Genomic DNA, 27,500 nt, shown 5'->3' on the forward strand with positions numbered 1-27,500 from the left:
ATGTCTAATGTAGTCACTGCTGAAAAAGATATGCGTCCCGAAGTTCAGGAAGGAAAGGGGGGGGGGGCGGGGGGAGGGTATATAAGTGTAATATTTGATGTAAATAAAAAGTGCTTTCTAGGTTTTTCAGATCCTGTGAAGATATTTTAAAAAGTGTATGTTTTATTTCCTCTAACCCTCTTTAGCAAGTCTACCTTCTTCAACTGTTTGACAAAGAGTCAGGCCCAAGCTGAGAACTTTCCATTTTGCACAATTGACCCAAATGAGAGTAAGTCTTGTCATAGGGGCATTGTATTTTTCTTTACAATTTGATATTCTTCCCCTCCTCCACCCATATTTTTATTATTATTTTTTTAAATCAATGCATCGTATGATTGTTTTCTCTTAACTATCCAATGCATGGGAAATTGCGTGCAAAACTAGTGTTCTCATTATTATAGTTACATGGAGCTGATGATAAAATTGTAACTTATAATTTGTTTGGAAATGAGGGGGAGAAGCAGCTTCTGATTCCTCGGACTGCCATGCTTTTTTTTTTTTTTTAATTGTGAGGATCTGGTCAACATTATGGTAATAGTTATGACTGGGTGATTTTATTCTACCTATGTCTCTTTGCTCAGTAATGAGTTTGTTATAGTTGATAGGAAATATATGAAAGCAGCTAACTGCCACGATAAAATCGTAACCTTTACGATGCATTTAGCCATTTTAGTCAGTTTGTAATTAGCGGCAAAGAATATGAGGATAATTCAAATTCTGTTAAGTTTATGAACCTTTTTAATTCACTGATTATGTTTTGTTTCGCTAGTTTTTTTTTTGTTTTTTTTATTAATCTGTTCTTGATAAGGTAGTAAAACCAAATTAAATTTTGGTTAAGGCTTGGAAAATTTCTTGATTCAACAGCCTATCTGAAGGGTCTGCACCTCAGGCCTACACAGAGAACTGAGAAGAAAAAACAATTTATTATAGAACTGAAATTTTATTTGACATAATGTTTTTGATAGAGGATGTTGATAATGAACCAAAAATGGCTTTTTTTCCCCCCTCAGGTCGAGTGCCAGTTCCAGACAAGAGATGGGACTTTTTGTGTGAGACATATGAACCACTCAGGTTTGATATTCACATAGAATTAATGTATCAATGTGTTATACTGTGATTATTTTGTCCAATTGTCATCACCTTCTGTTTAGCTCCTTTTCTGCTTTGTTTCAGTTCCTGTAAAACAGAGTCAGGGCTACCATGTGCTGTAAATTGAAAGGCTATGTGGTCTTGTGGTATGACACTCGCTTTCAAATCAGAAGGTCCTGGGTTCGAGCCTCGCTCGGCGCATAGTTGAGTCCTTGGAATAGGCTCTTTACTCACATTCTCTCACCATACTGAGGTGTAAAATGAGTACCTGGCCGTTAACAACATTGTCTCTGTCCGAAAAATTGTACTATTGTTGAACAGGCGTCATGTCACGTCCTATATGTTAAGTGTTGCTGTTGACCAGGGACCCATTGTAAAGTGTTTTGAGCATGTTTAGTGGATATTGCGCTTTATAAAAGTTCAATTAGAAAATATTTTTTTTTAGGATGATAATGATATTTGTCTTCCCTCTTCCACAGTAAAGTGCCAGCATTCCTCAATGTGGTGGATATTGCAGGTCTTGTCAAGGGAGCCCATGAAGGCCAAGGTCTCGGAAACGCTTTCCTGTCCAATATTGGTGCCTGTGATGCCATCTTCCACTGTGTTCGTAAGTAATGAATTCTTTCTCTCTGTCTTTTTAAAACTTTTTTATTATTTTTATTTTTTTCATTGTAAGATATATTGACAATAGCTTTTTCAATATTGAGCCCAAATTGAGATTTTAGATGTTATGTATACATATATTATATTATTACTTTTTAAATAATAAAACACATGGCTAAAACCAAAGCGTTGATATTTTTTTTTATCCATGATATAATTTTGAACTTTTTACTTTTTTCTTTTCAAAACTTTGGGAAGTTGAAAAGGACTTATTATTATATTATTATTATTATTATTATTATTATTATTATTATTATTATTATTATTATTATTATTATTATTATATTATTATTATTATATTATTATTATTAATATTATTATTATTATTATTATTATTATTATTATTATTATTATTATTATTATTATTATTATTATTATTATTATTATTATTATTATTATATTATTATTTTATTATTATTATTATTAATATTATTATTATTATTATTATTATTATTATTATTATTATTATTATTATTATTATTATTATTATTATTATTATTATTATTATTATTATTATTATTATTAATATTTTTAACTGTGGGTAAAGCTGTTAGTAAGACTCATTTCATTATAGGGGCTTGCATCTAGTAAAGCCATTAAAATGGAAGTTGCCTACTGATCAAATTGTGCTACTAAGCTTTGTGATTTGTCCCAATTATACAGAGAAATAATTTTATTTTACTTTATTTATTACTATCTGCGGGTGGTTGGATGGGAGCATCACCCTTGAATCATATACCTATGATGTTCGCATGGGTGTACGATCCGATAGTGATGTCGTTTCTTCTTCTCTTTACTAGCCTATCCTGCTTCTTTGGTTTGTGATTGTATTTTGGACAGGGGATATTTTTTTTCTGTAAATCTTCTGCCTGTTTGTCCTTGGTTATTTATAATTTAGCTTATGATATCTTTAGGTTATGATTTTGATTTACATTTGTACTATTGTTGTTAGATTGCTTGTTTTTTTGTTTCAGCGGTCTCTCATATAACCTCAATTGTGTTGGAAGAGACCTAAAGCAACAAACAAACAAAATATTACTATCTCTTCAACCCCCCCCCCCCTCCCCCCCTTTCTTCATTTAGAAAGCTTATTATTACTATTATTATTATTTTTTTTTGATATTACGGACAAATATAATTGCATTTTCCCTCGTTTAGAAAGCTTATTTTTTTCTTCTTTCTTTTCCCGATGTATTCTCTAAAGGTGCATTCGCAGACGAGGACATTGTTCACGTTGAGGGTGATGTTGATCCATCTCGTGACTTGGAAATCATCCATGATGAAATCCGTCTCAAGGACATTGAGTACATCAAAAAACATCTAGAACCTTTAGAAAGAAATGTAACCAGAGGAGGAGGAGACAAGAAGAAGAAAGAAGAATATGTGAGTAGCTAGATCTCTCTCTCTCTCTCTCTCTCTCTCTCTCTCTCTCTCTCTCTCTCTCTCTCTCTCTCTCTCTCTCTCTCTCTCTCTCTCTATCTATATATATATATATATATATATATATATATATATATATATATATATATATATTAATGTTCAGAATTGTCAGTGAAATTCCATTTGTGTTCTAGTTTATCAAAATGTACTTTCTTCCAAACCCAGCAGAACCAAGGTGACAGAGTGGTTAGAAAAATTCTCTACTGCACTTTTGTTTGTGAGATGAGGGCTTTACCAAGTAAACTATCGGGATTATAATATGATGTTTAATCTCGAGGAGATTGTGGAATTTCAAGATTATAACACGAAACTCTACTGTATTCACGATTTTTTTTGTTTCTCACTATTCAGGTACTCGCGCAGAAACCAGCCGGCTTTCATTTCAATGACTTGAATGGTAATCAAGAAGTTATTTTCAAAGGCTTATTTTTTAAAAATAAGTTCTGCTCATGGAACAACCTAGGGGTCCCGATAGCTCAGTTGGTAGAGCTTTACTGCTTGACATGCAAAGGGACCAAGATCGATCCTGGATGTACTCAAGATTTTTTCTGACCCCTTATCCATCCAGCAGTGAATGGGTAGCTGAGTCTGTTAGATTTGGTGGAAAGTACTTTTCAATAGACAAGCATCCTATCCAAAGGGTAATTGCTATTGTCCGTTTCACGACATAGAAACCGGGATGAACTCCGGCTCTTTGGGCCCAATGCTCTGAAGGACTACATGGAACAACCGACCTTCTGGTTTTTCTTTTTCTTTTGAATCTGCAGCTGTGCCAAGAAGCCGTTTTTGTATCATTCACCATGAAAAAAAGAAATATATCATCAATATTAAAAATTATTTTGAAAAATGTGACTAAAAATTTAGTTTTCACCTGTTTCTCTGGGATTGATATTGAATAATAATCCTTAAACCGAGGGTCTACCTCCAGAATTATGGAAGTAATTAGTAATAGCTTTTTTTAACTGACAAAAAAGGGGTTTACAATGTAAAAACATATTTTGACACTTTGAGAAGCTATCTCTGGTTTTCTTTTGATTCCAGACTGTCAGATTTTGGATAATTTCATTATTTATTGAACAGAATTTGATTAAATTTTCTTTCAAAAGAATTTCAAAATAATTCAATGTTGATGACTTTTTGGTGTCAAATGTTATAAAACTGACTCATTAGCACAGCTGTATACTAATTCTGACAGAGTTTTTGGTTTATTTTAAGATGAAAGGAGCAAACAGTCTTTGACTTTCTTGAGGTTTCTCTCAACATTTCTATTTTATTTCACCTCACCAGGATGTCCTGAAGAAGGTGAATGACTTACTCCATGAGGGGAAATGGGTGCGTCAGTGTATGTGGGATGCAAAAGAGATTGACATTCTCAACGTGCATCTTTTCCTTACGTCCAAGCCTGTCATTTACCTTGTTAACTTGTCAGAGAAAGATTACACACGCAAGAAAAACAAATGGTAAGTGTGTAGCCTATGTTCATTTGCAAAGTATACAGTTATGGTACATGGTTATTCATTTATAGCATTTAGAAAAGGTGTAAATGAAATTTGGAATTTGCTTCAACGCTTTCTTGAGCTGTTGTAATTTTCCAGTTTCACAACGTATGGTTTTGAACATAAAGCTGATATTTACTCCAAATTTTTATATGGTTACAATAATGGAAATTTTAGAACTGTTATTCTACATTTTGAAATTATATTTTCTGAAAACTTCCAACATTATTTAATCAAATAATATTATTATTGTATTCTTTGTTTTTTTTTTTAAAATCTTAATCATTTTATTGTATTTTTGTTACGTCGGTTTTCTATTTACATTTGTATTCCATTATTTTAATTTGCTTTTAATAGTGCTGCCACTTATCATTCTTAAAATCAGCTTTATATTATATTATTTACAAAAACTAATTTACAACTTTTTTTTTTTTCTCTCTCCTTTTTCACTTCAAGTTGACAAGGATTTGTGTCGAAATTATTTTGCTAATGATTATTTCATAATAATTATCAACCTTGTGAGTATCGTCATCATTAATTTTCATGATTATTTACATTTCAGGCTGGTGAAGATCAAAGAATGGATTGACAAAACTGACAAGGGGGCCACAGTTATTCTCTTCAGTGGGGCTTTGGAACTGGCTCTCCTTGAAATGCAGTCGGATGAAGAACGAGAGGCTTATCTGAAGGAAAAAGAAATTACCTCGTAAGTTAACGTTTAAGTATTACACTATAAAATTACACAGTTATTCTCTTCAGTGGGGCTTTGGAACTGGCTCTACTTGAAATGCAATCGGATGAAGAACGAGAGGCTTATCTACAGGAAAAAGAAATTACCTCCTAAGTAAACGTTTATGTATTACACTATAAAATTACACAGTTATTCTCTTCAGTGGGGCTTTGGAACTGGCTCTCCTTGAAATGCAATATGATGAAGAACGAGAGGCTTATCTGAAGGAAAAAGAAATTACCTCGTAAGTAAACATTTAAGTATTACCCTATAAAATTACACAGTTAATCTCTTCAGTGGGGCTTTGGAACTGGCTCTCCTTGAGATGCAGTCGGATGAAGAACGAGAGGCTTATCTGAAGGAAAAAGAAATTACCTCGTAAGTTAACGTTTATGTATTACACTATAAAATTACACAGTTATTCTCTTCAGTGGGGCTTTGGAACTGGCTCTCCTTGAAATGCAGTCGGATGAAGAACGAGAGGCTTATCTGAAGGAAAAAGAAATTACCTCGTAAATAAACATTCAAGTATTACACTATAAAATTGCACAGTTATTCTCTTCAGTGGGGCTTTGGAACTGGCTCTCCTTGAAATGCAGTCGGATGAAGAACGAGAGGCTTATCTGAAGGAAAAAGAAATTACCTCGTAAGTAAACGTTGATGTATTACACTACAAAATTACACAGTTATTCTCTTCAGTGGGGCTTTGGAACTGGCTCTCCTCGAGATGCAGTCGGATGAAGAACGAGAGGCTTATCTGAAGGAAAAAGAAATTACCTCGTAAGTAAACATTTATGTATTACACTATAAAATTACACAGTTATTCTCTTCAGTGGGGCTTTAGAACTGGCTCTCCTTGAGATGCAGTCGGATGAAGAACGAGAGGCTTATCTGGAGGAAAAAGAGATTACCTCGTAAGTAAACATTTAAGTATTACACTATAAAATTACACAGTTATTCTCTTCAGTGGGGCTTTGGAATTGGCTCTCCTTGAGATGCAGTCGGATGAAGAACGAGAGGCTTATCTGAAGGAAAAAGAGATTACCTCGTAAGTAAACGTTTATGTATTACACTATAAAATTACACAGTTATTCTCTTCAGTGGGGCTTTGGAACTGGCTCTCCTTGAGATGCAGTCGGATGAAGAACGAGAGGCTTATCTGAAGGAAAAAGAGATTACCTCGTAAGTAAACGTTTAAGTATTACCCTATAAAATTACACAGTTAATCTCTTCAGTGGGGCTTTGGAACTGGCTCTCCTTGAGAATCAGTCGGATGAAGAACGAGAGGCTTATCTGAAGGAAAGAGAGATTACCTCGTAAGTAAACATTTAAGTTTTACACTATAAAATTACACAAGGCAGCATTATGGTCTGTTCTTTATACCGGAAATGTACCGAGGTCGACTACCCACAATGCTGTGTGGCCTTGAGCAAGTCACCTCGCCCTAGCTCACTTTGCACGCTACTCTACGGCAGATGCCTGGGGTTTTCCAGTCTTCCCTTGGAATAGACCCTATAGACAAATTTCCCCTAGGGGATGAAGAAAGGGAATTTATTGTTTATTTTATATTTATTATTTAAGATCTCGACGGCATCCAACTCTTATCATTTAAATGGAAGAGAGGGGATTTTTGAGAAAAAATTTTTAAAAATCAATACGGCTTCTGCAATTATACTTAACATGTGTTTTTTTTTTTTTTTATCACATAACTATTCCCGCCAAATAGCAGGATTGTGGTTAGTCCCTTTTTGGTCACAAGGGTAGGGGAGAGGTTGGGCTTTAATATAAGCTAAAATAAAATCATTAAATTGCACATGGGGCTTGCATGGTTAAAGTTGGACACTCTCAATCTATTCTTGAAGCGTGTGCTAGTTGAATTATTCAACCTTTTTTTGGGTTTTTTTTTTTTTTTGGATTTGTTCTTCTCTGTGTTAAATATTTGATTATTACTGTCTTGGTGCATAGACAATAGTTTGCTATTGTGATTGTAATGGCCATTCTGTCTCATGTCATGCGGATTTTGAATAGTTATTTTCATTTATTCACACAAAAAGTCAGAATGTATGTTTTAGTGGCATTAAAAAGTTATTCTCAGTGGTATTAAACAGTTAATCTATTTGCCATGTTTAGCTGCGTGGTTTCATCTAATTTCAAATATTTTCTTTTTCGTAAAGGTTAGAACATAAGAAAGTGAAAATTTTGGGAGCACTTGTGTAAAAAAAAATAATGTAGAATGTTTTTGCGTAAATAACATTTTCCAAGGACTCAATTGTGAGCCCCTCACAGTAGGAATCGAAATGGAGACCACACATCATAATCCAGTTGTTATACTACTAGACCGACAAAGTTGACCTTTACACTCTCTTTACAAATTGTTCTTTTTTTAAAATCTTGATTGCAGAGCTTTAGAAAAGATCATTGTGACTGGCTACAAAGCCTTGAATTTGTGTTACTTCTTCACCTGTGGTAAAGATGAAGTCAAAGCATGGACAATTCAGGTACAGTAAAAAAACAAAAACAAAGAAAAACAAACTTGAGCTTTTATATTGCGCAATATCCACTAAATGTGCTCAAAGCACTTTTGAGAGGGTCCCTAACCAACAGCAACACTTAACATGTAGGACAATACATTATGCAATTTTTCGGACAGAATGATTGACTGCAACAGCTGTTAACCGCCAGGTACTCTTTTTACAATGGAGTATGATGAGAGAGCGCGAGTTAACAGCCTTTTTCAAGGACTCAACTGTGCACTGCCCAAGACGAGACTCGAACCCGAGACCTTCTGACCCAAATGCGAGTGTCATCCCACTTAACTGTTTATCTTCACGAGAGCCAATTATTGGAAGAAGATGGAGACTTAATGGGTAGAACTAATTATATTTGAAATACCTTTATGTCTATAGCACACCTGAAAGCAGATTTCTTTAATGCACATGGTTTGGACTAAAAAAAATGTTCTCTCTTTCTTTTATGCCTTGGAGGTGTCCTTTGACCTCCCATGATGCTATGTCACGTTATGTCTTCTATCCCCTTACATCTGTTTTCTGAGTTGTTTTCTGTCTTTGTCTTGGAATGGGAAATTACTTAGTTTCCTTGACTGGGAGGGAAACAGTCAAATGTATATTTATAGTTTTGGGAGATGACATCTTTTTTCTTTTAAATATTCTCTTTGTTATCTGTTGTTAGTTATGTATTCTGTAAACATTTGAGTGTGTTTCTCTTAGTGGGATCCTGTGCTGGTGTCTGGATGAGACTTTAATGTGATCTCAAACTAAGTACTTTGATGGTATGTTTGTGGAATCTACATCTGTTTCTTATTTGAACCAATTCCCCTTTATCTTACTTTTTCTTGGGTGCTTTGATTGTAAATCTAAGATATTTTAACGATTCCATTTTCTTCTTTATACTGGCGCTGATCTAAAAATGTCGCAAGCACAAAAAAACCCGTTAAGAAATTTAAAAAAAACATTTTTTAAATGCTGGATTTAAATTGATTTAAAAAAAAAAAATTTCCACTCCAAATTTTCTATTTTTTTTACACAAATAATGGTCTGTGGTATGGATTATCATTTGTATGGCCTGCTGATTTTCTTTTCTTTCTGTCTTTCTTTCTTTTTGGGATTAAGGGGATTTATGGGTCAAAATTTTGGGAAAATACTGATACTTTTAGCATTTTTAATTTGTATCTTAAAATTATCTTCAATCATTACTCTTCATTTTCCAGTTACTTTTAGTCTATTAAACTCTTGCAAAATGAAAAAAAAAAATATATATATATATATATTTTTTTTATATAAACACGGGTGGATAGCGAAAATGAAGAAAATTATGTTTTAAAAATAAACTCCATTTTTCTCATTTCTTGAAATTTTAACATTTAGATTCCTGAGGCTCGGTCGTTTTTTAAAGATAAAAGCTTCAAAATTTCAATGCTTGTACTTCAGAGCATAAAAATTCATGAAATAGAAGCAGATTTACATTGAGTTTCGTGCCCTGTGATATTTTGTGTTCATCCCTCTTGGCTAGGATTTTGTGTTTTTGTCTTTGTGAAACATCAGGTGGTCTAAACTCATGGATACATTACTCTTTGGGATCCCTTTTTTTCCCCCTCTTAAAACAAACCCCTTTGCTGTACCTTTCCCTACTGGCTTGTAAGCCCAAGCTCTATAATCCTGCCTTCATCTTCCTTTTCTTCTGGCATGTAAAATTTCTAAAGATCAGACCCATGTTGTACAGAGTTCTCTTTATTTTATTTTAATCTAGGTCGGTGCCAAGGCTCCTCAGGCTGCTGGTCGAATTCACACAGACTTTGAGAAGGGCTTCATCATGGCTGAGGTGATGGCTTACGACGACTTCTTTGAACACAAATCAGAAGCAGAAGTCAAGGTGAGTGATTGACTGCAACAGGAATGACCCTCATAACATTTATTATGTCTCTGTGCTTATTTAAAAAAAAAAATATTCACTAATTTTTCTTAACATTAGAGAAGAGGCCGAGCTGTGTGTTACCATTACCAAAACATTTTATAAGCAAACTTTCCATCATTCCTCTTTGATTCAGTCATAAATTTACTTATCAACGTCTTTCTCGGGTCATGTAGCTGGAAAAAAGTGATTTCTTATTTTTAGTTAATATGTTCAGAACCCTTTTGATAATTCATTACTCATTTGGGGTGCCTAAGTTCTGTATTATAGCACATATTAACAGCACATGATGGACATTATTATGCATCAAACATGTCTACAATGATATTTTTATGCCTCTTCAGTAAAAAATTATCAAACCCAGTTAAACTGTTAGAGAAGTACACAGTCGAATACACTTCTGTTTTTAAAAAAGTTGTAATAGTGGCTTACAGCCATCATGACTTGTTCTATATCTGTTGGTGTTGCTGTTGGCTTGAAGCCCCTTGGGAAGGTCTCTGAGCAAATTTAGTGGATATTTTTCTATATAAAAGTGTATCAGTAGCTCCAGCTGTGGCTTAAGTTTAGTTCATTGATTTAGCATTGGAGTGGGAAAATTCGTTTCTTAGACATTTAGAAATTATCACAGAAGATGTGAGGGATAAGAGGGGGGAGGGGGGGGGGGGGGGGGAGGAGTCTGGGAACTTCCCATCCCCACTCAAAGCAAAAACAAGATAATAAGAGATAAAAACCAAACAAGTCAAAAAGAAAATAAAAATGGGCACAGTCACAAGGCCCATGGAGCTGGAGTTAATTTTGATTTCTGCAACACAAAAGCTACTATTCTGTTTTTATCTAATGATTACATGACTCTGCAACTCTTTTAGAGGAAATAAATCAATATATTTTATTCATTTTGGGTAACAAAAGATGGAAATGTTTATTGGTATGGTTTTAACTCACTCAATCCAAGAGATTTTTGCTACTTTTCAAAATCAGAAAAAATGTATTAAAATTGAGCATGTAGGTACATAGATAGTTGTATTCAACTATCATTAACGTGCAAAAACTAAAAACATTAGCTTTAGATACAACGCCTATGATTTGTCTCATAAAAATGTAATTAATAGGATGGGGTAAAAGTAACCCGGGTAAACTACGGTTATAGTCGGTGTTAGGATTGAGTGAGTTAAGTTGTTATACTTTTTTGTTTGTGTTTAAATTTTTTTTAAAAGGTAAAGGGGAACTTAAATTTTATTTTGTCAGTCTACCTTGCAAATCTGCTCTGTTCTGATTGAGATAATGACTCCCATCTTTCTCTTATTTTCAGGCCCATGGTAAATACAAACAGAAAGGTAGAGACTACACCGTTATTGATGGAGACATCATCTATTTTAAATTCAACGCCGGTGCCGGTTTAACTGCCAAGAAGAAATAGTCCAATCAATTGTAGGATATTCATCTCCTATTGTTTAGCAGTTTGAATCGTATTGGGTGAATTATTTCGAGTAGATCTAGGCAGCGTGAAAAAATTGGATTTCACTTTTTTCAGAAGTGATAATGGTTGGAGTCTTAGAAGCATGTTTTGTTTATAACATATAAAATCGACAGTAAATCTATTATTATTTTATCTTGAACTGAATCAAGACCGTTTATTTGAAGAAAGAAAAGAAGGAGGCCATCAAGCTGTTAGCAGATTGTTTTGTATTGACAAGCGACCACTTTTGAAGATGTTACCTACCCTACAAATTAATGTATTTATAGCTTGTTACAAAAATGGTGTGGTGATCTGTTCTGAAATGTGACAACATTGTGTGCTGTCAAGTTTTAACTGCCTCCATCTGGTGATGACTTTGTTTATGTGATAAATATGCAAGTGTGAATGTTTGCTTTTTCCTAAAAAGCAGAGCGTATGATATTGCCTTTTTTGTTTGTTTTTTTGTTTTTTTGTTTATTGTTTTCTTCTCCCTCAAAGCAAGGTGATAGTAACCATGGTTCCAGTGCATTGGTCCAAACCACTGCCTTGTTTGAGCCTTCAGTACTTTGAAACTCTCTGAAACTATTCACATACTAGCTTACTGTTACTGTTACCAATATTTGTAATTTTACCAACAACAAATATAGTCAACAAAGTTTTCCTCTAATTTGTTTTGAGATAATCGGTTACATATATGGGGATAATTAGTAATAGATATGATAACCAGTCCAGACTTTGCAGCGAAAATTATCTACATCTGCAATGCTAACTTTTTATAATACCGGGACAATTATTTTAATTATATTTATTTATTGTTGCTTTTTCTGTTACCCCTTTTTGTTAGTTTCATTTACTGTCACTGTCAGTGGTAATTATGAAATGCATGCATTCTTGTGTGAGTGAGAATGCCTGAATACTGTCTTAATGTATGAATGTACGATTTTGATAGATGTGAGGCATTAACATAATTTGTTAATAAAACTCTTTAATTGCTTATGTATTTTTGTGTTTGCCTTGCTTCTTTTATTGTCTTCTGTAGTGAAATGCAGTGAAACTAAAGGGCATTTTACCTTTATATGAGTATGAGGATTCCACACTCAAGAGCAATAAAAGTGATTATGCCATAGCTGGCCAATCAATCAGTAAAGCATTTGATTCACAAGGGCAGGGACCTATTTTGATTTCTTATTGTGTTTTTTTTTTTGTTTATTTTTAGAAAGTACTTATGATGAATTGGCATCTGATCCTAAAAAGTAGCTGTAATTTTGTTACAGAAATGGGGAACAACTGTCAATTCATGGGACAGCATGACTCAGCATTATGGTCTTTGTATCTTACCCAAAAGGTACCATACCGAGTTCAACTACTGGTCGTACTGTGTGGCCTTGAGCTAGTCACCTTATTTTTAGCTCATGTTGCAGTGTTGCGTTGCGGCTCGAGCCTGGGCAATTCCAGGCTTCCCCGGAATAGACCTAAAAGACACGCGGCACCGAACGAACGAACATTCAGCTGAGAATCCAAGTCTTCAACGGCCTCATTTGCATGGTTGTCCCACTCACTCCATGTGGCAGCTGCATGGTCAGGGCTGATGCTTTCTTCCGTCATGAAGCTCTTTCTCGACTTCAGTCTACTTGTTGGGTTGTGATCATGAAGGGGCTGCCTTGGGTCCATTTATGTTTCTGGACATGTAGCTAGCATCCCTGAAATCCCTCGCTGGAGACCGATTGCTCCAACACACATGCACAGCACCGTCTATGCTAATATTATTTGATGGTTAAGAAACATGAAAAAAAAATGCCTTTTGTCGGTGAACAGTTTATGGCATTCTTCTTATATATGACTCCCATTATCACTTGAACTTGGAAATCAGGCTGCGTGCAAATTTTGTGTGGATTTGTGTTCCAGTGGTATGACTCGCCCCTTCTGACCTCTAGGTCCCTCGATTGAGGCACGCTCTGTTGAGTCGGAAAAGGCTCTTTATTCACATTCTCTCCCTGTATTTTTTTTTCCAACATGCTTTCTGTCTTTGTCTTGGGATGAAATTACTTGGTTTTGTCCTGGCACTAGCCGGATACCCTGTAGCTGGGAGGAAAACAATCAAATTATGTATAGTTATGGGATATATTATTTTCCTTGTAAACCATCTCTGTTACGCACTGTATTATGTTTATTTACATATTATATATGATTTGTAAACATTTGAGTCTATTCCTCTTTGTTGGGACCTGTGCTTGTCTATGGATGAGACATTTAGGTGATCTCAAACTAAGTACTGTGATAGTGTGCTCTTGGAATCTACATCTGTTTCATATTTGAACCAATTCCCCTTTGTCTTACCTTTCTTGGGTGCTTTAATTGTATTTCCAGAACTTTTTACTATCCCATTGTCTTCCTTTTTACTGGCGCTGATATGACCTAAGTGTGTTGCAAGCGCCGTAAAACCTTTAAAAACAAACAAAACATTGATGGTATGTTCTTAAATCTACATCTGTTCTCTATTTGATTCATTCCCCTTTGTCTTTCTTTTTCTCATGTCCTTTTAATTGTAATTCTTTAGAACCTTTTCACTGTCCCGTTTTCTTCCTTTTTACTGGCAGTGAAATGACCATAACGTGTCGCAAGTTCCGTAAAACCCTTAAACGAAATTGTCATCTCAGACTAGACCCCTGAATAAAGAGTTCTCTTAATATTTACTTCTGTATCCACTTCCCAGTGGTGATGAAATCAACAGCGTTTTATCTTTTCGTCACCTTTATCATTTGTCCTGTCCATTTGAGATTGTTTTTGCACTGGATTGATTTTGTTTTATGAGGGCTTAGGCTGGAGACAGATGGATCGGGGTTTTCTAACCTTCCATAATGTCTTATATAAAGCCCCCCATAGACGCCGACATCCGCTGGTAGCGGGACGGATGACCTATCGCTGTGACCCGATCCCTGCGTTTATCGCAGATGATTTTTGCCCACATACGGGGAGATATTTTTTTAGGCGATCAGCGATCCGGGGCGTGGCAGTATAAAAAAGTGGACAATTTTTTTCGGATTTTCGCTGTTTTCACGTCGGATTCGTGATCAGCGTCAAATTTACAATAGGTTTGATACTAAGAACTGTGTGTTTACTCCAAAAATTGGTGAAATTAGAAATAAATTTTAATTAATAGTGAGGCTACGATCCCAGTTACTGTCTGTTATTCTATCTTTCGTCTTGCGCACAATAGTGATTACTTCTCACTAAATTATATCAATTAGACTGTTGAAGGAACGAAATTGACATCATTCCACTCTTTGTTATTGTATTAAGGCAGTCATTTTGGTAATTAGTTCTCACTAAATTATATCAATCAGACTTTTAACGTTCAAGGTTACTTGTAGTTTTGTGTGACGGTACGTTATTTCCGACTGGTGGATGTTGTGAGCATTTTACCTAAACTCATAGCATCAATAACCGTCCAAGATATTCCCATCATATGTAGCAATAGCTATAAGAGAGAGAGAGAGAGGAGAGAGAGAGAGAGAGAGAGAGAAAGAGAGAGAGAGAAAGAGAAAGAGAGAACAATTTACTTGCGCTATATATACCGCTATATTCAATAAAGGTGCTCAAATCACTTTATAAGGGTCTTTGGCCAACATAAAAACATGTTAGATGAGACATGACTGTTAAGCGATATTGCAATTGTTTCCCGACAGAGACGACGCTGTAAACAGCGAGGTACTCATTTTAACAGTGAACAAGGTGAGAGAATGCGAGTAAAGAGCCTTTTCCAAGGACTCAATTATGCGCCACTCAGAGCGGGACTCGAATCCAGTACCGTCCGATCCAAAGGCGAGTGTCATTTCACAAGATCACATGCATAGCCGCACAAAAAAGTGATGAGAGAATAGATTCATATGTATTGAAGGAGGAGAGAGCGGATGGAGTGAGTAAAGTTCTTGGATATTTATAGAAGGAACCAAATTGACGTCACTCATCTCATTGTTATTGTTTTTAGACACCCATTTTTATGATTAGTTCTCATTAAAATATATCAGACTATAACGTTTAAGATTCCATGTAGATCTTTGGGCTGGAGTGATATTTCTGGCTGGCGGACTTTGTGAGTATTTTAATTTAACACAGGGCATCAATAGAAGGAATGAATTGGACGTTAGTCAACCCGTTGTTATTGCTTTTAGACAGCATTTTATAATTAACTTATCACTAAGTTATATCAATCAGACAATGAACGTTCGCGTTTGCAGTTTTGTGTGTTAATATGTTATACCCCGATGGAGATGTCGTGAGTATTTTTCCAATACGCATAACATCCATACATTTGCAATCCGATTTAAGTTTAAAAGCAACGTAGACCACGGAAATTTTTCAATTTTGTGGACAATAAAGATTTGTTATTTATCGTCATTATTATTATTATTATTATTATTATTATTATTATTATTATTATTATTATTATTATTATTATTATTATTATTATTATTATTATTATTATCATTATTATTATTATTATTATTATTATTATTATTATTATTATTATTATTATTATTATTATTATTATTATTATTTATAAAACAAATCGACAGTGTTCCCGTGGCAGGTGAAACGGGTACTCCTCGGGACTACTCGCATTCGCACCCCCCCCCCCCCCCCCCCCACCCCAACCACCACCGCCACCACACACACGCACACAGCTCTTTTTTTTTTGGGGGGGGGGGGGGCGTTGTTTGTAGAGTATAATTCAGGGTTACAATGCCCACCCCTGTCATCACGTAGTCAAGGCTTTTTGGCATCTGCCAATCCCAAATGTCTGTGTCAAGGTCGACCGTCATGTCGCGTCAACGGGTGAGGAGGAAAAAAAAAAAAAAAAGAACTGGCATATTATTATATCATTACATTGAAAATTATGAAAACTATTTTTTATTTTGTATGAAATCCTTTATAAATTTTACGATGATCAAGAACGAAACTTTTGCCATCTACCTCTTCCTGGCGCAACATTTATAAAAATATTATTTTAAAAAAATAATAACACAGCATTTATTTGGTGCAATATCCATGTGCTCAAAGCGCTTTACAAGGGGTCCCAAGGCAACAGCAATATTAAACTTGAAAGACGAGACATGACGCCTGTCAGGCGATGTGACATTTTTTCCTAACAAATTCAACGAACGGCCATTTACTCATTTTACACCTGAGTACAGTGAGAAAATGTGAGTAAAGAGCATTTTCCAAGGACTCAACTCTGCGCAACGCAGAGCGGGTCTCGAAACCTGAACCTTCCGATCTGGAAGCGAGAGTCATACCACAAAACAGGGAGGAGCACTGTTCTGTCGGCCACATAACCTCAATATTAATTAAATTTTATTTCTAATTTCATCAATTTTTGGAGTAAAAACATAGTTCTTGGTATCAAACCTATTGTAAATTCGACGCTGATCACGAATCTGACGTCAAAACAACGAAAATCCGAAAAAAATTGTCCAATTTTTTATACTGCCACGCCCCCGATCGCCGATCGCCTCGAAAAATATTAAGCAAAGCGGGCTTTGCGAGCGATGGACCGTACCTAGGTTTATCGGCCAGGTATTTGGCCACACACATTGCGTTTTCACCCCGGTTTGCCTGATCGGGGTCTGGACCAGGATCATATCCGGGCGTGTATGGAGCCTTTAAGCATTTGCATCTGTTGCCATTTTTTGCCCAAAAGGTGCCACAAAAATGACAAAGTTCACCTCCATAGCCCCCGGTTCACTCCCTAACGGAGTCCATATGCAATGGTTCCGGGTTGACTTAGTGGTGTCCATCTCCCATGGTCCCGGGTTCACTCCCCAGTGCTGTCCACCTCCCATGGTACCGGGTTCACCCCCCCCCCAACTGGTGTCCAACTCGCATAGCCCTGTGTTCACTCACTACTGGTATCCACCTCTCTTATCCCTGGATTCACTCCCCACCGGTGTCCATATCTGGTGGTCCTGTGTTCACTCCCCAGAAGTGTGTATATCCCACAACCCCGGGATCACTCCCCACTGGTGTCCACCTCCCATGCTCCCGGGTTCACTCCCCAGTGGTGTCCATACTTGGTGGTCCTGTGTTCACTACCCAGTGGTGTCCATACTTGGTGGTCCTGTGTTCACTCCCTATTAATGTCCACAGCCCGAATTCACTCCCCACTACAGAGCTGCCAACGATACGCCAAAGAGGTGTATTATTACGCTTTTGTCATCAAATTATGTGTGTGCTTTTTTTTGGTTCTTCATAACACCTTTTTGTTGCTAAGGTCGTGTGAGTGATACACTGAAAACGGAAGAAAGCTGCATTTTCATCATCCATCCCTAGCTTATCTTGCTTTCTGGACCCTAAACTAGAAGCTTTATTTGGGCACAAGTAGTAGTAGTAGTAGTAGTAGTAGTAGTAGTAGTAGTAGTAGTAGTAGTAGTAGTGTAGCAGTAGTAGTAGTAGTAGTAGTAGTAGTAGTAGTAGTAGTAGTAGTAGTAGTAGTAGTAGTAGTAGTAGTAAGCTTCGCAGTCTGAATGACGCTTGCTGAGAATTGTGTGATTCAGTCATGGCCGATGAGTATAGCTGCTCTCTCCATCCATGTTGTTAATTGTTTCCATCGATCACGGTCCTGGGCCAGAGTTTTGAGGCTGTCAAGATCTTGTGAATTTAGTACGGAGGGCACTGCACTATTTCTTAGTTCTTCAGGGATTAATTCGGCCTCATCTGAATCCAGAGATTTCTGATATGTAGAGAGATCCTGGTTCAGGGTATTTGGGCACAAGTAGCCTTTACCAAATTTATTATGGAGATGAATCTCCCAATAGCGTTTACAGACTATTGTGGTGATAAATATTTATGAATAATGCTTTTGTTTTGCACAACTATACCTTTTTCTTCAAAATTACACTTTTTCTTCAGTTGGGGTTGGCAGTTCTGCCACAAGTGTCCATATCCCTCAGTCCTGGGTTCAATTCCCACTGTTATTTACTCAGGTGTGTGATGACGTCAGCCCTAGATGACCGCAACGACTTGTGGTTATTTAACAAGAATGTGCGAAATGATTCAATTACTCGCAAGTTTAATTTAAAGTCCTTTCTATTTCTTGGTTATGCGGGTTATACCAAAGTCGTTCAAAAATCGCGGTGTTCTTTTTTACGAAACCCGACAAAGTTATGGAAAGTAGGCAACTGTGGGGAGTGAACCTGGGACTCAGGGAAGTATAGGCTACCCCAGTGGGGAGTGAACCTGAGACTATGGTTTTCGGCGGGTTTCGTAAAAAAGCAATTACATTTTTACAAAACACGACGAAACCTGACAATATCCGACCAAGTTCTGGGAAGTAGGCAACGTCGGGGAGTAAACCTGAGACTCAGGGAAGTGTACACTAATGTGGAGTGAAAAAGAGACTATGGTTTTCGGCGGGTTTTGGCGGGTTCCGTAAAAAGGAATTATTTTTGACGAAACCCGCCGTAGTCCCAGGTTCAATCCCAATGGGCTCCCGCCGAAGGTTATCAAGAGGAAATAAACCTGGAACTGGAACTATGGGAGTTGGATACCATTGGGAGTTGAAGCTCGACTATGGGAGTTGGGTACCAGAGGAGAATGAACCTGCCACAATAGGAGGTTGATACCAATTGTGCGGCTATGTGGTCTAGTGGTATGACACTCGCTTTCGGATCGGAAGGTCCTGGGTTCGAGCCTCGCTCGGCGCATAGTGTATGCTCGGCGCATAGTTGAGTCCTTGGAAAAGACTTTTTACTCACATCATCATCTGCCACTGCCACCACAACATCATCACTACCACCACAACTGCACCCACTACCGCATCATCATTATCATCATCATCATCACCACCACCACTATTGCAACCACCACCACCGCATCATTTTTTTTTTTGCTGAAATTGTGAGATTCCTGTATGGAATCCATTGTATTCAAGACAGGACTCATTGGAGGCAATTAATCTTTATAAATAAACCGAATGTGATTTCTTCTTTGTATTGAAAATCATGTAACATTGAAAGAAGAAAAAAACGTATTCCACACTTTATTCCTATCAATTATTTGTTTTTCAACAAGACGGGGCGACTTTCTTCACTATCAATACTGCATGCTTAAAGCAAGACGCAAGTCTGGAAACTTTTGATATCATGATTTTTGGAGTGCTTCTTTTTTTTTTTACGAAACTCGCCGAAACTCGACAATATCCAACAAAGCTATGGGAAGTGTACACTAGTGGGGAGTGAACCTGAGACTGGTTTTCGGCAGATTTCGGTGGGTGTCGTAAAAAAAAGGTCGCATATCACCACAATTTATACGCATATCATATGATAGATACATGATGAGTGGTGCTTGGTTCATTATACGAATGATCTGCTAAATATATTATCTCAAAAATACTTCCAGCGGCATATAGACTATTTCCTAGTGCCTCACATAATATATTCCAGCTTTCAGCTAGGCAAAAACAACTTTAGAAGTGGACGCTTATTCGACACTGATGTGTTACAAGCATCGTTAACGTCCTCACAAACAAAAAGTTGAAATTCAGAATTTATTTAATGATCCAATAATTAACTATTACACATCTACAAATGTACAAAATCATCAGTGGTTGTCACCAGCAGCAGCGACCGTTTGCTCTGTGGTAGGTCTTCCAGAGGCCTTTTCTTGTTGAGACGTCCTTGACCGTTTAGTGTCAAGGCCACCACCAGCCTCATTCTCATCTCCTAGATTCAAAGTGAGGCTGGTGTCATAGTCATCTCTTGGTGGCGTGATGTTGGTGTCGATGTCCACATCTTTCTTGCTCTCTATCCTTCGTTGGTTGCTTTCTGGATTAGATAAGAACAACAAATGATGTATTATTTTATATATTTTTATGAAAAATACCAATAACTTCAAAATATGTTCTCTCTTCGTTTAATAATATTAATTTACTCTTCCTTCTCATCCCCGGGCACTGACGTTGTAAGCTCAATTAACTAACTTATGAATATGGGGTACAATCGAGCTGTCTTCTTCTTTAAGGCTGATCCTTGTTGGGAAGAAGCCTCCCAAACAGTTCGACGGAAGTCCTTTCTAGTTTTCGCTTGTGCCATGCGTCCTGCTTCGATAGTTGATGTTCTCACCCATTCCGCTATGTCTTGCGACCACCCCCTCCTTGGCCTTCCTCTGCTATGCTTGTCCTCGCAGGCACCTCCATGCAGAACTATTCTACTCTAGCGTGTTCTTTTTATATTTGGCCAAAAATGCAAGTGTAACACATATTTTAATAGACACATCGAAAACGCAAACGGAAGTAGTCATGATTTAGAGCAAGGAAGTGGATCAGAAGTTTATCTCGTTTTTCTGATTCTGAGCGTTTATCGGAAAATAGAAATGACCATTTACTCTTTGGATAAGACGCTAGTCTATAAGAGTGCATTTCACGAAATCTAACAAACCATGCTGCTTAATTAATGCAGGAGGGTCAGGCAGGGTGGGAAGGTCAGACAACATCTTGAATACATTCGTTTCAATAGCAATTTCTTTGTGATACAGACGAGTGCTCAACCACTGAGCTGTCGGAATCCCACAACACAAACAAGTCATTGTTGAACACTCTCAGTTATTAACTCCTTACCAGCCATTTTCAGGATTTTCCCCAAAACTTTACACCCAACAAACAAAAAAAATATTTTTTTAAATCACTCAAACATAATAGCAGTAAGTTCTAGCGATAAATAATTTCTTTAGCAAAATAGGCTCTACAACACACTGTTCATTTTCTTTAAATTTTATGATGTACAAAAAAAATATTGAATAAGAAAAATGGTGGTTGTGTCGTAACGAATGTAACGATTTTCTTATAATTGGTAAGGAGGAGGGTTAATCAATCAATTACTACTTACCTTTGACAAGTTTCGGTATTCTCACGGCATCTGACAACCACCCTACTCCAAATATTCCAACGGTAAGAAGGTAAATAAAACCCCAAGTATGGCGGCCCAGATAGAATTGATGTACTCCAAAGAGTCCCCAGGGGAACCACAATACATAGGCATCGTCCACAGTCTTCTCCTTCTTGTCTTTCTCTCCCCTAGCGATGGCGTTACATCGACGTTGAAGTAGAACGAGTCGAAACCAGTCAATGATCCAGCCTAAAAGATATAACATATTATGTCGTAGAAATAATGATGAACGGTGAATGAAATATAACACAAGTACAGTTTTCACGAACACGGTTTCCTCGAACGCATTCGAATGTTCAATTGTTTTCTTCATTATTCCTTGCACCCAATTTCTCGAACTACGGTTATCTCAAACTTTTTTTTGCATGTCCTGAGGAGTTTGAGGAAACGGTGCTCGAGTGTACAGTATTATATAAGCCACCACTTCAAACCAGTATTACGTCGAGGTGAACAAGGTGCCCACAATTACAATTCTAAAGTAAAAATTATAACAAGAAATGTGAGAATATCTTTTCAAGAAACTTCCATTCAAAAATATAAAAAAGTAAATAAAAAAAAATACAATTCCCTTTATTCTTCCCATAGGGGAAATTTGTCACTTGGGTCTATTCCAAGGGAGGACTGAAATAACCCAGGCGACAGCTGTAGTGCAGCGCCGCAAAGTGAGCTAAGGCCACACAACCTTTTGGCAAAGACCGTACCGCTGAGTAACGCTTATCACGATCATCCCTACATGGTAACATTTTAAGATTTACAGTGTATTTTCATAATCAAAATGGTTTAAAAAATGGTTTATCTATGTGGTGTTAGGAATATGTAGTAAATACGGCTATGTGGTCTTGTGGTATGACACTCGCTTTCGGATCGGAAGGTCCTGGGTTCGAGCCTCGCTCGACGCATAGTTGAGTCCTTGGAAAAGACTCTTTACTCACATTCTCTCACCGTACTCAGATGTAAAATGAGCACCTGGCCGTTAACAGCGTTGTCTTTGTCCGAAAAATTGTAATATCGCCTAACAGGCGTCATGTCTCGTCCTACATGTTAAATGTTGCTGTTGACCAGGGACCCCTTGTAAAGCGCTTTGAGCACGTTAAGTGGATATTGCGCTATATAAAAGCTCAATTTAATTCAATTTAGAAATAGCAGTAGTGGTTGCTGAATTGGATAGGACGTGACAGACATCATGGCAGTGGTTATAACTATTAGACGTTATTGATATCAAGAGCAGTTGGTGTATTATTTAAAAAGATATATTCCTTCATCCATTATTGACAGTCACCATCTTTACTCTCTTATTTTCCCAAATAAGTTTCGCTTAATGAACATTCAATATATGTGGGTCTTAAGATTTTGAGATTTTAAGATTCACTACAGGCTATCAGGTGGATGCCATATTTAGTTATATTTTTTATGGCAATGCACTGTCTCAGAAGGTTTACAGTTTATATGAAGAAGAAGAAGAAGAACAGGAAGAAGAAGGAGAAGAAGAAGAAGAAGAAGAAGAAGAAGAAGAAGAAGAAGAAGAAGAAGAAGAAGAAGAAGAAGAGTGAGGACCTACCTATACCCCCGAGCCCAACAGTGGCCATGTAAAGGAATCCCCAAGTACTCCGTCTGAGGTACCAATGATGTGCTCCTAGAATGCCGAGAGGGGACAAACCCAAGGCTACAGTGGCTCTGTCATGGAAAAGAGGAATTTATTTATTTCATATCATCAGTGTGTGTTTGTGTGTGTGTGTTAATGTTTGTGTGTGTGTGTGTGTGTGTGTGTGTGTGTGTGCGTACTCTTGCTTGCGTGAATGCGCGAGCGCGTGTGTATGTCTGTGTGTGTGTTTTTATCATTTCATTGTAATCAATATGATTTTTTTTTAAAATGCATTTTTTCAAGTAATCTACTTAGGGATATGGGGTTGAAGGTGGGGGGGGGGGGGGGTAAAATATTTCCTCGTGTGTTCATCAAATATAATTTTTTTTAAAGTAACAAACAAAATATACTCAATGTAGATATTTTAACAAAATCTACTTATTACTCTGGGTTCTACTTATTGTGCAATTATACCTTCTCGTCATAGTCTATTTTTAATGGACTCACTGAGAACTTTCTTTTCGTTTTTCTGGATTTTATGGCTGCGGAAAATTATTGAGCCCGAAATATTGTGTTAAGTTGAGCTTTTTGGAGCTTTTATATAGCGCAATATCCACTAAACGTGCTCAAAGCACTTTACAAGGGGTCCCTGGCCAAAAGCAACATTTAACATGTAGAACGGGACATGACGCCTTTTAGGCGATATTACAATTTTATTTCGGACGGAGAAAACGCTATTAACGGCCAGGTACTCTTTTTACACCTGAGTACGGTGAGGAATGTGAGCAAAGAGCCTTCTCTCAGGACTCAACTATGCGCCGAGCGAGGCTCGAACCCAGGACCTTCCGATCCGAAAGCGAGTGTCATACCACTAGACCACATGGCCTCACAAAACACAAAAACAAAGTTCAAAACACTTGTATTCTAAAAATACAATTATCACACATACATACGTACGTTTAAAAGTCAAAATTGAACTCACCTCATCTCCTTCTCTCGTTTTGTACTTTTGTTTCCATCAGCAACGATCTGTCTATCGTCAATGCCATCTTGTCTTGGGGTGCTCCTCATAGTCTCTGCTCCCACTAGTGAACAAAATGATAGTAATGATGCTGCTGCTGCTGCTGCTGCTGCTGTTGTTGTTGTTGTTGTTGATGATGATGATGATGATGATGATGATGATGATGATAATGCTGCTGCTGCTGCTGATGATGATGATGATGATGATGATGGTGGTGGTGGTGGTGGTGTGGTGGTGGTGGTGGTGGTGGCGGTGGTTGTAGTGATGATAATAATGATGATGACGACGACGACGATGATGATGATAATGAGGATGATGATGATGAGGAGGAGGATGACGATGATGATGATGATAATGATGATAATGATAATGGTGATAATAATAAACGACATCATCATAATCTGACCAGTCGTCTCAAATAACAATGTGTCGGGTTTTGATTGTCCTGGTGGTTAAATTGAATCCTATGTAAACTTATAAATGTCGAGGTAGAGCAGACTCCTTCATTTATTAGAAGAGTGAGTCTTGTATTTTACACTTATAATAAAACATCCTAGTTTTGACATTTTGACATTAAACCCAATTTTCTCTCTCTAGGTCATTATGAAAAAGATATCAGATTGACACTTTGACTCGAGTCTATCACGTCTTACATATTTATCATCCAAAAGATCATTGATTCTAGACATCTTTCGCGTGTATATCACGTCTTACATATTTAACATCAGAAAATGATTGTTTCTTGACGTTTTTCACCTATCTAGTTCATTATGACAAAATATCGGATTGACGCGGTGAGTCATTTGTGTCAGTACAGCAAGTATTACTTATTTATCATCCACAGTATGACTGTTTCTTGACGTCACTTACCCTATCTAATTCATTCCGTAATAATCCCAGATACACGCGGTGAGTCATGTGTATTCATTAGTTCAGCACGTCTTACTTATCTATCATCCAAAAGATGATTGTTTCTTGACGTCACTTACCCGATCTAGTTCGTTCCGTAATAATACCAGATACACGCGGTGAGTCATGTGTATTCATTAGTACAGCACGTCTTACTTATCTATCATCCAAAAGATGTTTGTTTCTTGACGTCACTTACCCTATCTAGTTCGTTCCGTAATAATACCCTATACACACGGTGAGTCATGTGCATTAATTAGTACTACACGTCTTACTTATTTCTCATCCAAAAGATGATTGTTTCTTGACGTCACTTACCCTATCTAGTTCATTCCGTAATAATACCAGATACACGCGGTGAGTCATGTGCATTCATTAGTACTACACGTCTTACTTATTTACCATCCAAAATACGATTATTTCATTGACGTCATTCACCTATCTAGTTCATTCAACATCATAATCAGATTGACGCATTGAGTCATGTGTAAGTCATGTACAGCAAGTTTTACTTATTTACATCCAAAAGATGATTTTGTTTCTTGACGTCACTCACCTATAGACTTTGTATCCTTCTGGGTAATTATGTCCGCTGGATCCATCTCTACTTTTCCTTCTTTCTCCTCCTTCTTTTTCTTGCCTTCTCTGCCTTTTTCTCCATCCGTTTATGCTTCTCTGAAAGCATTGATTAAAGTCAAATAAGAATTACACTGCGTAATTTGAAACCCCACCAAAAAACAAACAAACAAACAAACAAACAAACAAACAAAAACAAAACAAAAAACAAACAAACAAAAAAAAAAACAAAAAAAAAACAAATAAAAACAAAACAAAACAAAACAAAAAAAAAACAAAAAAAAAAAACAAAACAAAACAAAAAACAAAAACAAAAAGCAAACAACCAAAGAACACTTATTTAAAAGTGTGAGCAGAAAACTCATTATTCAAATATCTATCGATTAACATTGTCCTCATCTTGTCAAAAACTCTCAAACCTGGGACTTCACGCAACGCAATTAAAACCATACATTCATCATTAAAACCACAGATTGGAAGTATAAAAATGTGTAATATTATGTCGTAATAGATATGATAATCTCCACCATGGTTTTAGTTTTATGTGAGTTGGGTAATGTAAATGGTGCTGCTCGAAGCTCGAAGAAATAAATAACAATGTGAAATTGAATGTAAGCTTCAATTTAATATACAAAAACAGATCAAATGGACGTTTCGGGTTTCCCATTTATCAACAAAGCAGGATGAATGAAACACTACAAGACGAATGAGATAATGTGGTAGTGGCGTTGTTAAGATGAAATTAGTTGTTTACTTATAATGAATTAAGTGGGTGGAATGTGTTATAATAACACTGATGTTGTCCTAATTACGAGGGCGGACTGATATATAAGTAAGTATTTTAGGTACAATCATGCAACTTCACACACGCACTCTCAAACTATACGTATACACTCGTGTGCAACAACTGATTCATGTGACGTCATTTGTGCTCACAATTGAGTGACGTCACAACCTTACTGAGACAACTCGGTTGAGAAAATGGCGACACATAATGAACTTTTTTTTGTCAAACAGTACTCTGTTATTGAATTTCACAGAAGGTGGTGCGCACGCAGCGCAGCAAACACTCATTTAAGAAAGAAGGCCGTTTATGGTGATATGTGTTTTACTAGTGGAGCAGTTCGAAAGTGAGTTAGAATTTTTAAGGGGCGGTTTGGGTCTAATTGTTAGGAAAATCCTTCGAAAAATTGATTTTGACATTTTGGTGGAACTTGATTTTTTATTACCCTAGAAATAATATAATTGAAGTCCAAATTCTCAAAGTAGACTATAAAGGCATGAAAAACACAGTCGAAAATGGTACAGATAGTAAGAAAAGTGTGAAAAACGGGAAGCTATTTTGCTATTTTCTCAAAATGTCATATTTCTAAGGGTATGGGATACTGTGTCAAACGTTTCTCTGAATCTATTCAATGAAATTGTCTGAAAATTTCCACAGTTATCACAGAGACAATGTATTGTGTCACCATAGAGAGATTTTTTTGATAAGATATGTGAATTTTGAATTATAATCCTAATTCTGAATTTTTAACATCAATTTTTTCATAACATTTTGATTCTCAACTTTGTAATGTTTTAATAAAAATTCCATAAGCTAAAGCCGTAAAAGCTCTCTATGGTGACACACTATAGTACAATGTTGACAAGAGGGAAGAATATGGAGGTCATTCCTTCATTAGTTTTTGTGGAACGTTTGCCACAAGATTATTATATTTTTTGATGTCAGACCACCAAATTAGGTCGCAAAATGGGTATCGACACAGATAATTAAAATTTTTCACCATAAATGTTGTTTTTTAACCTATAATGACGATACAGAATGATTAAACCCGCCCAATATTGGTATTTAAATTTTTTTTTGAAAAAACTCAAACCGCCCCTTAAAGGAGATGTGTTTGATCCCAAGCGGTCAAGTAGGCCAGTTTCTGCATCTGATACGAGTATCAAGAAGCAGTTGACGGTATGATTCGTGCGAATCGAAGGGTAAAACAGAGATATCGCTGATGAATTTGGGATTTCAAAAGAACGAGTACACCATATCATGACATCTCTCTTGGGCTACAGAAAAGTCTCTGCACTGTGGCGTCCCAAGAAATGAAATGAGCTGTTGAAAAAACAAAACGGTAC

General features: G+C 36.7%; 2 protein-coding genes across 6 annotated transcripts in view; one reads left to right on the plus strand and one right to left on the minus strand.

Annotated features, from left to right (window-relative positions):
* Positions 1 to 12,341, plus strand: part of LOC144959146 (obg-like ATPase 1) — a 13,802-nt gene extending 1,461 nt beyond the window's left edge. For all 5 annotated transcript variants that reach the window (XM_078891633.1, XM_078891636.1, XM_078891634.1 and 2 more), the window contains exons 3-11: positions 186 to 268; positions 1,050 to 1,110; positions 1,608 to 1,735; positions 2,996 to 3,174; positions 4,519 to 4,691; positions 5,290 to 5,433; positions 7,859 to 7,955; positions 9,724 to 9,846; positions 11,195 to 12,341. In XM_078891633.1, coding sequence (XP_078747759.1) covers positions 186 to 268; positions 1,050 to 1,110; positions 1,608 to 1,735; positions 2,996 to 3,174; positions 4,519 to 4,691; positions 5,290 to 5,433; positions 7,859 to 7,955; positions 9,724 to 9,846; positions 11,195 to 11,302 — 1,096 coding nt within the window. In that variant the 3' untranslated portion in view covers positions 11,303 to 12,341. The remainder of the gene's footprint in view (positions 1 to 185; positions 269 to 1,049; positions 1,111 to 1,607; positions 1,736 to 2,995; positions 3,175 to 4,518; positions 4,692 to 5,289; positions 5,434 to 7,858; positions 7,956 to 9,723; positions 9,847 to 11,194) is intronic.
* A 7,531-nt stretch (positions 12,342 to 19,872) lies between these two features.
* Positions 19,873 to 27,500, minus strand: part of LOC144959277 (uncharacterized) — a 12,787-nt gene continuing 5,159 nt past the window's right edge. Inside the window, exons 5-10 of the mRNA XM_078891820.1 lie at positions 27,248 to 27,373; positions 25,351 to 25,443; positions 23,847 to 23,949; positions 22,841 to 22,956; positions 21,223 to 21,471; positions 19,873 to 20,163 (exon numbers count right to left, since the gene is read on the minus strand). Coding sequence (XP_078747946.1) covers positions 19,940 to 20,163; positions 21,223 to 21,471; positions 22,841 to 22,956; positions 23,847 to 23,949; positions 25,351 to 25,443; positions 27,248 to 27,373 — 911 coding nt within the window. The 3' untranslated portion in view covers positions 19,873 to 19,939. The remainder of the gene's footprint in view (positions 20,164 to 21,222; positions 21,472 to 22,840; positions 22,957 to 23,846; positions 23,950 to 25,350; positions 25,444 to 27,247; positions 27,374 to 27,500) is intronic.

The sequence above is a fragment of the Berghia stephanieae genome, chromosome 13 (genome assembly GCF_034508935.2).
Source record: "Berghia stephanieae isolate SIO BIC M18660-M18661 chromosome 13, UCSD_Bste_1.3, whole genome shotgun sequence".
NCBI classification, from domain to species: Eukaryota; Metazoa; Mollusca; class Gastropoda; order Nudibranchia; family Aeolidiidae; genus Berghia; species Berghia stephanieae.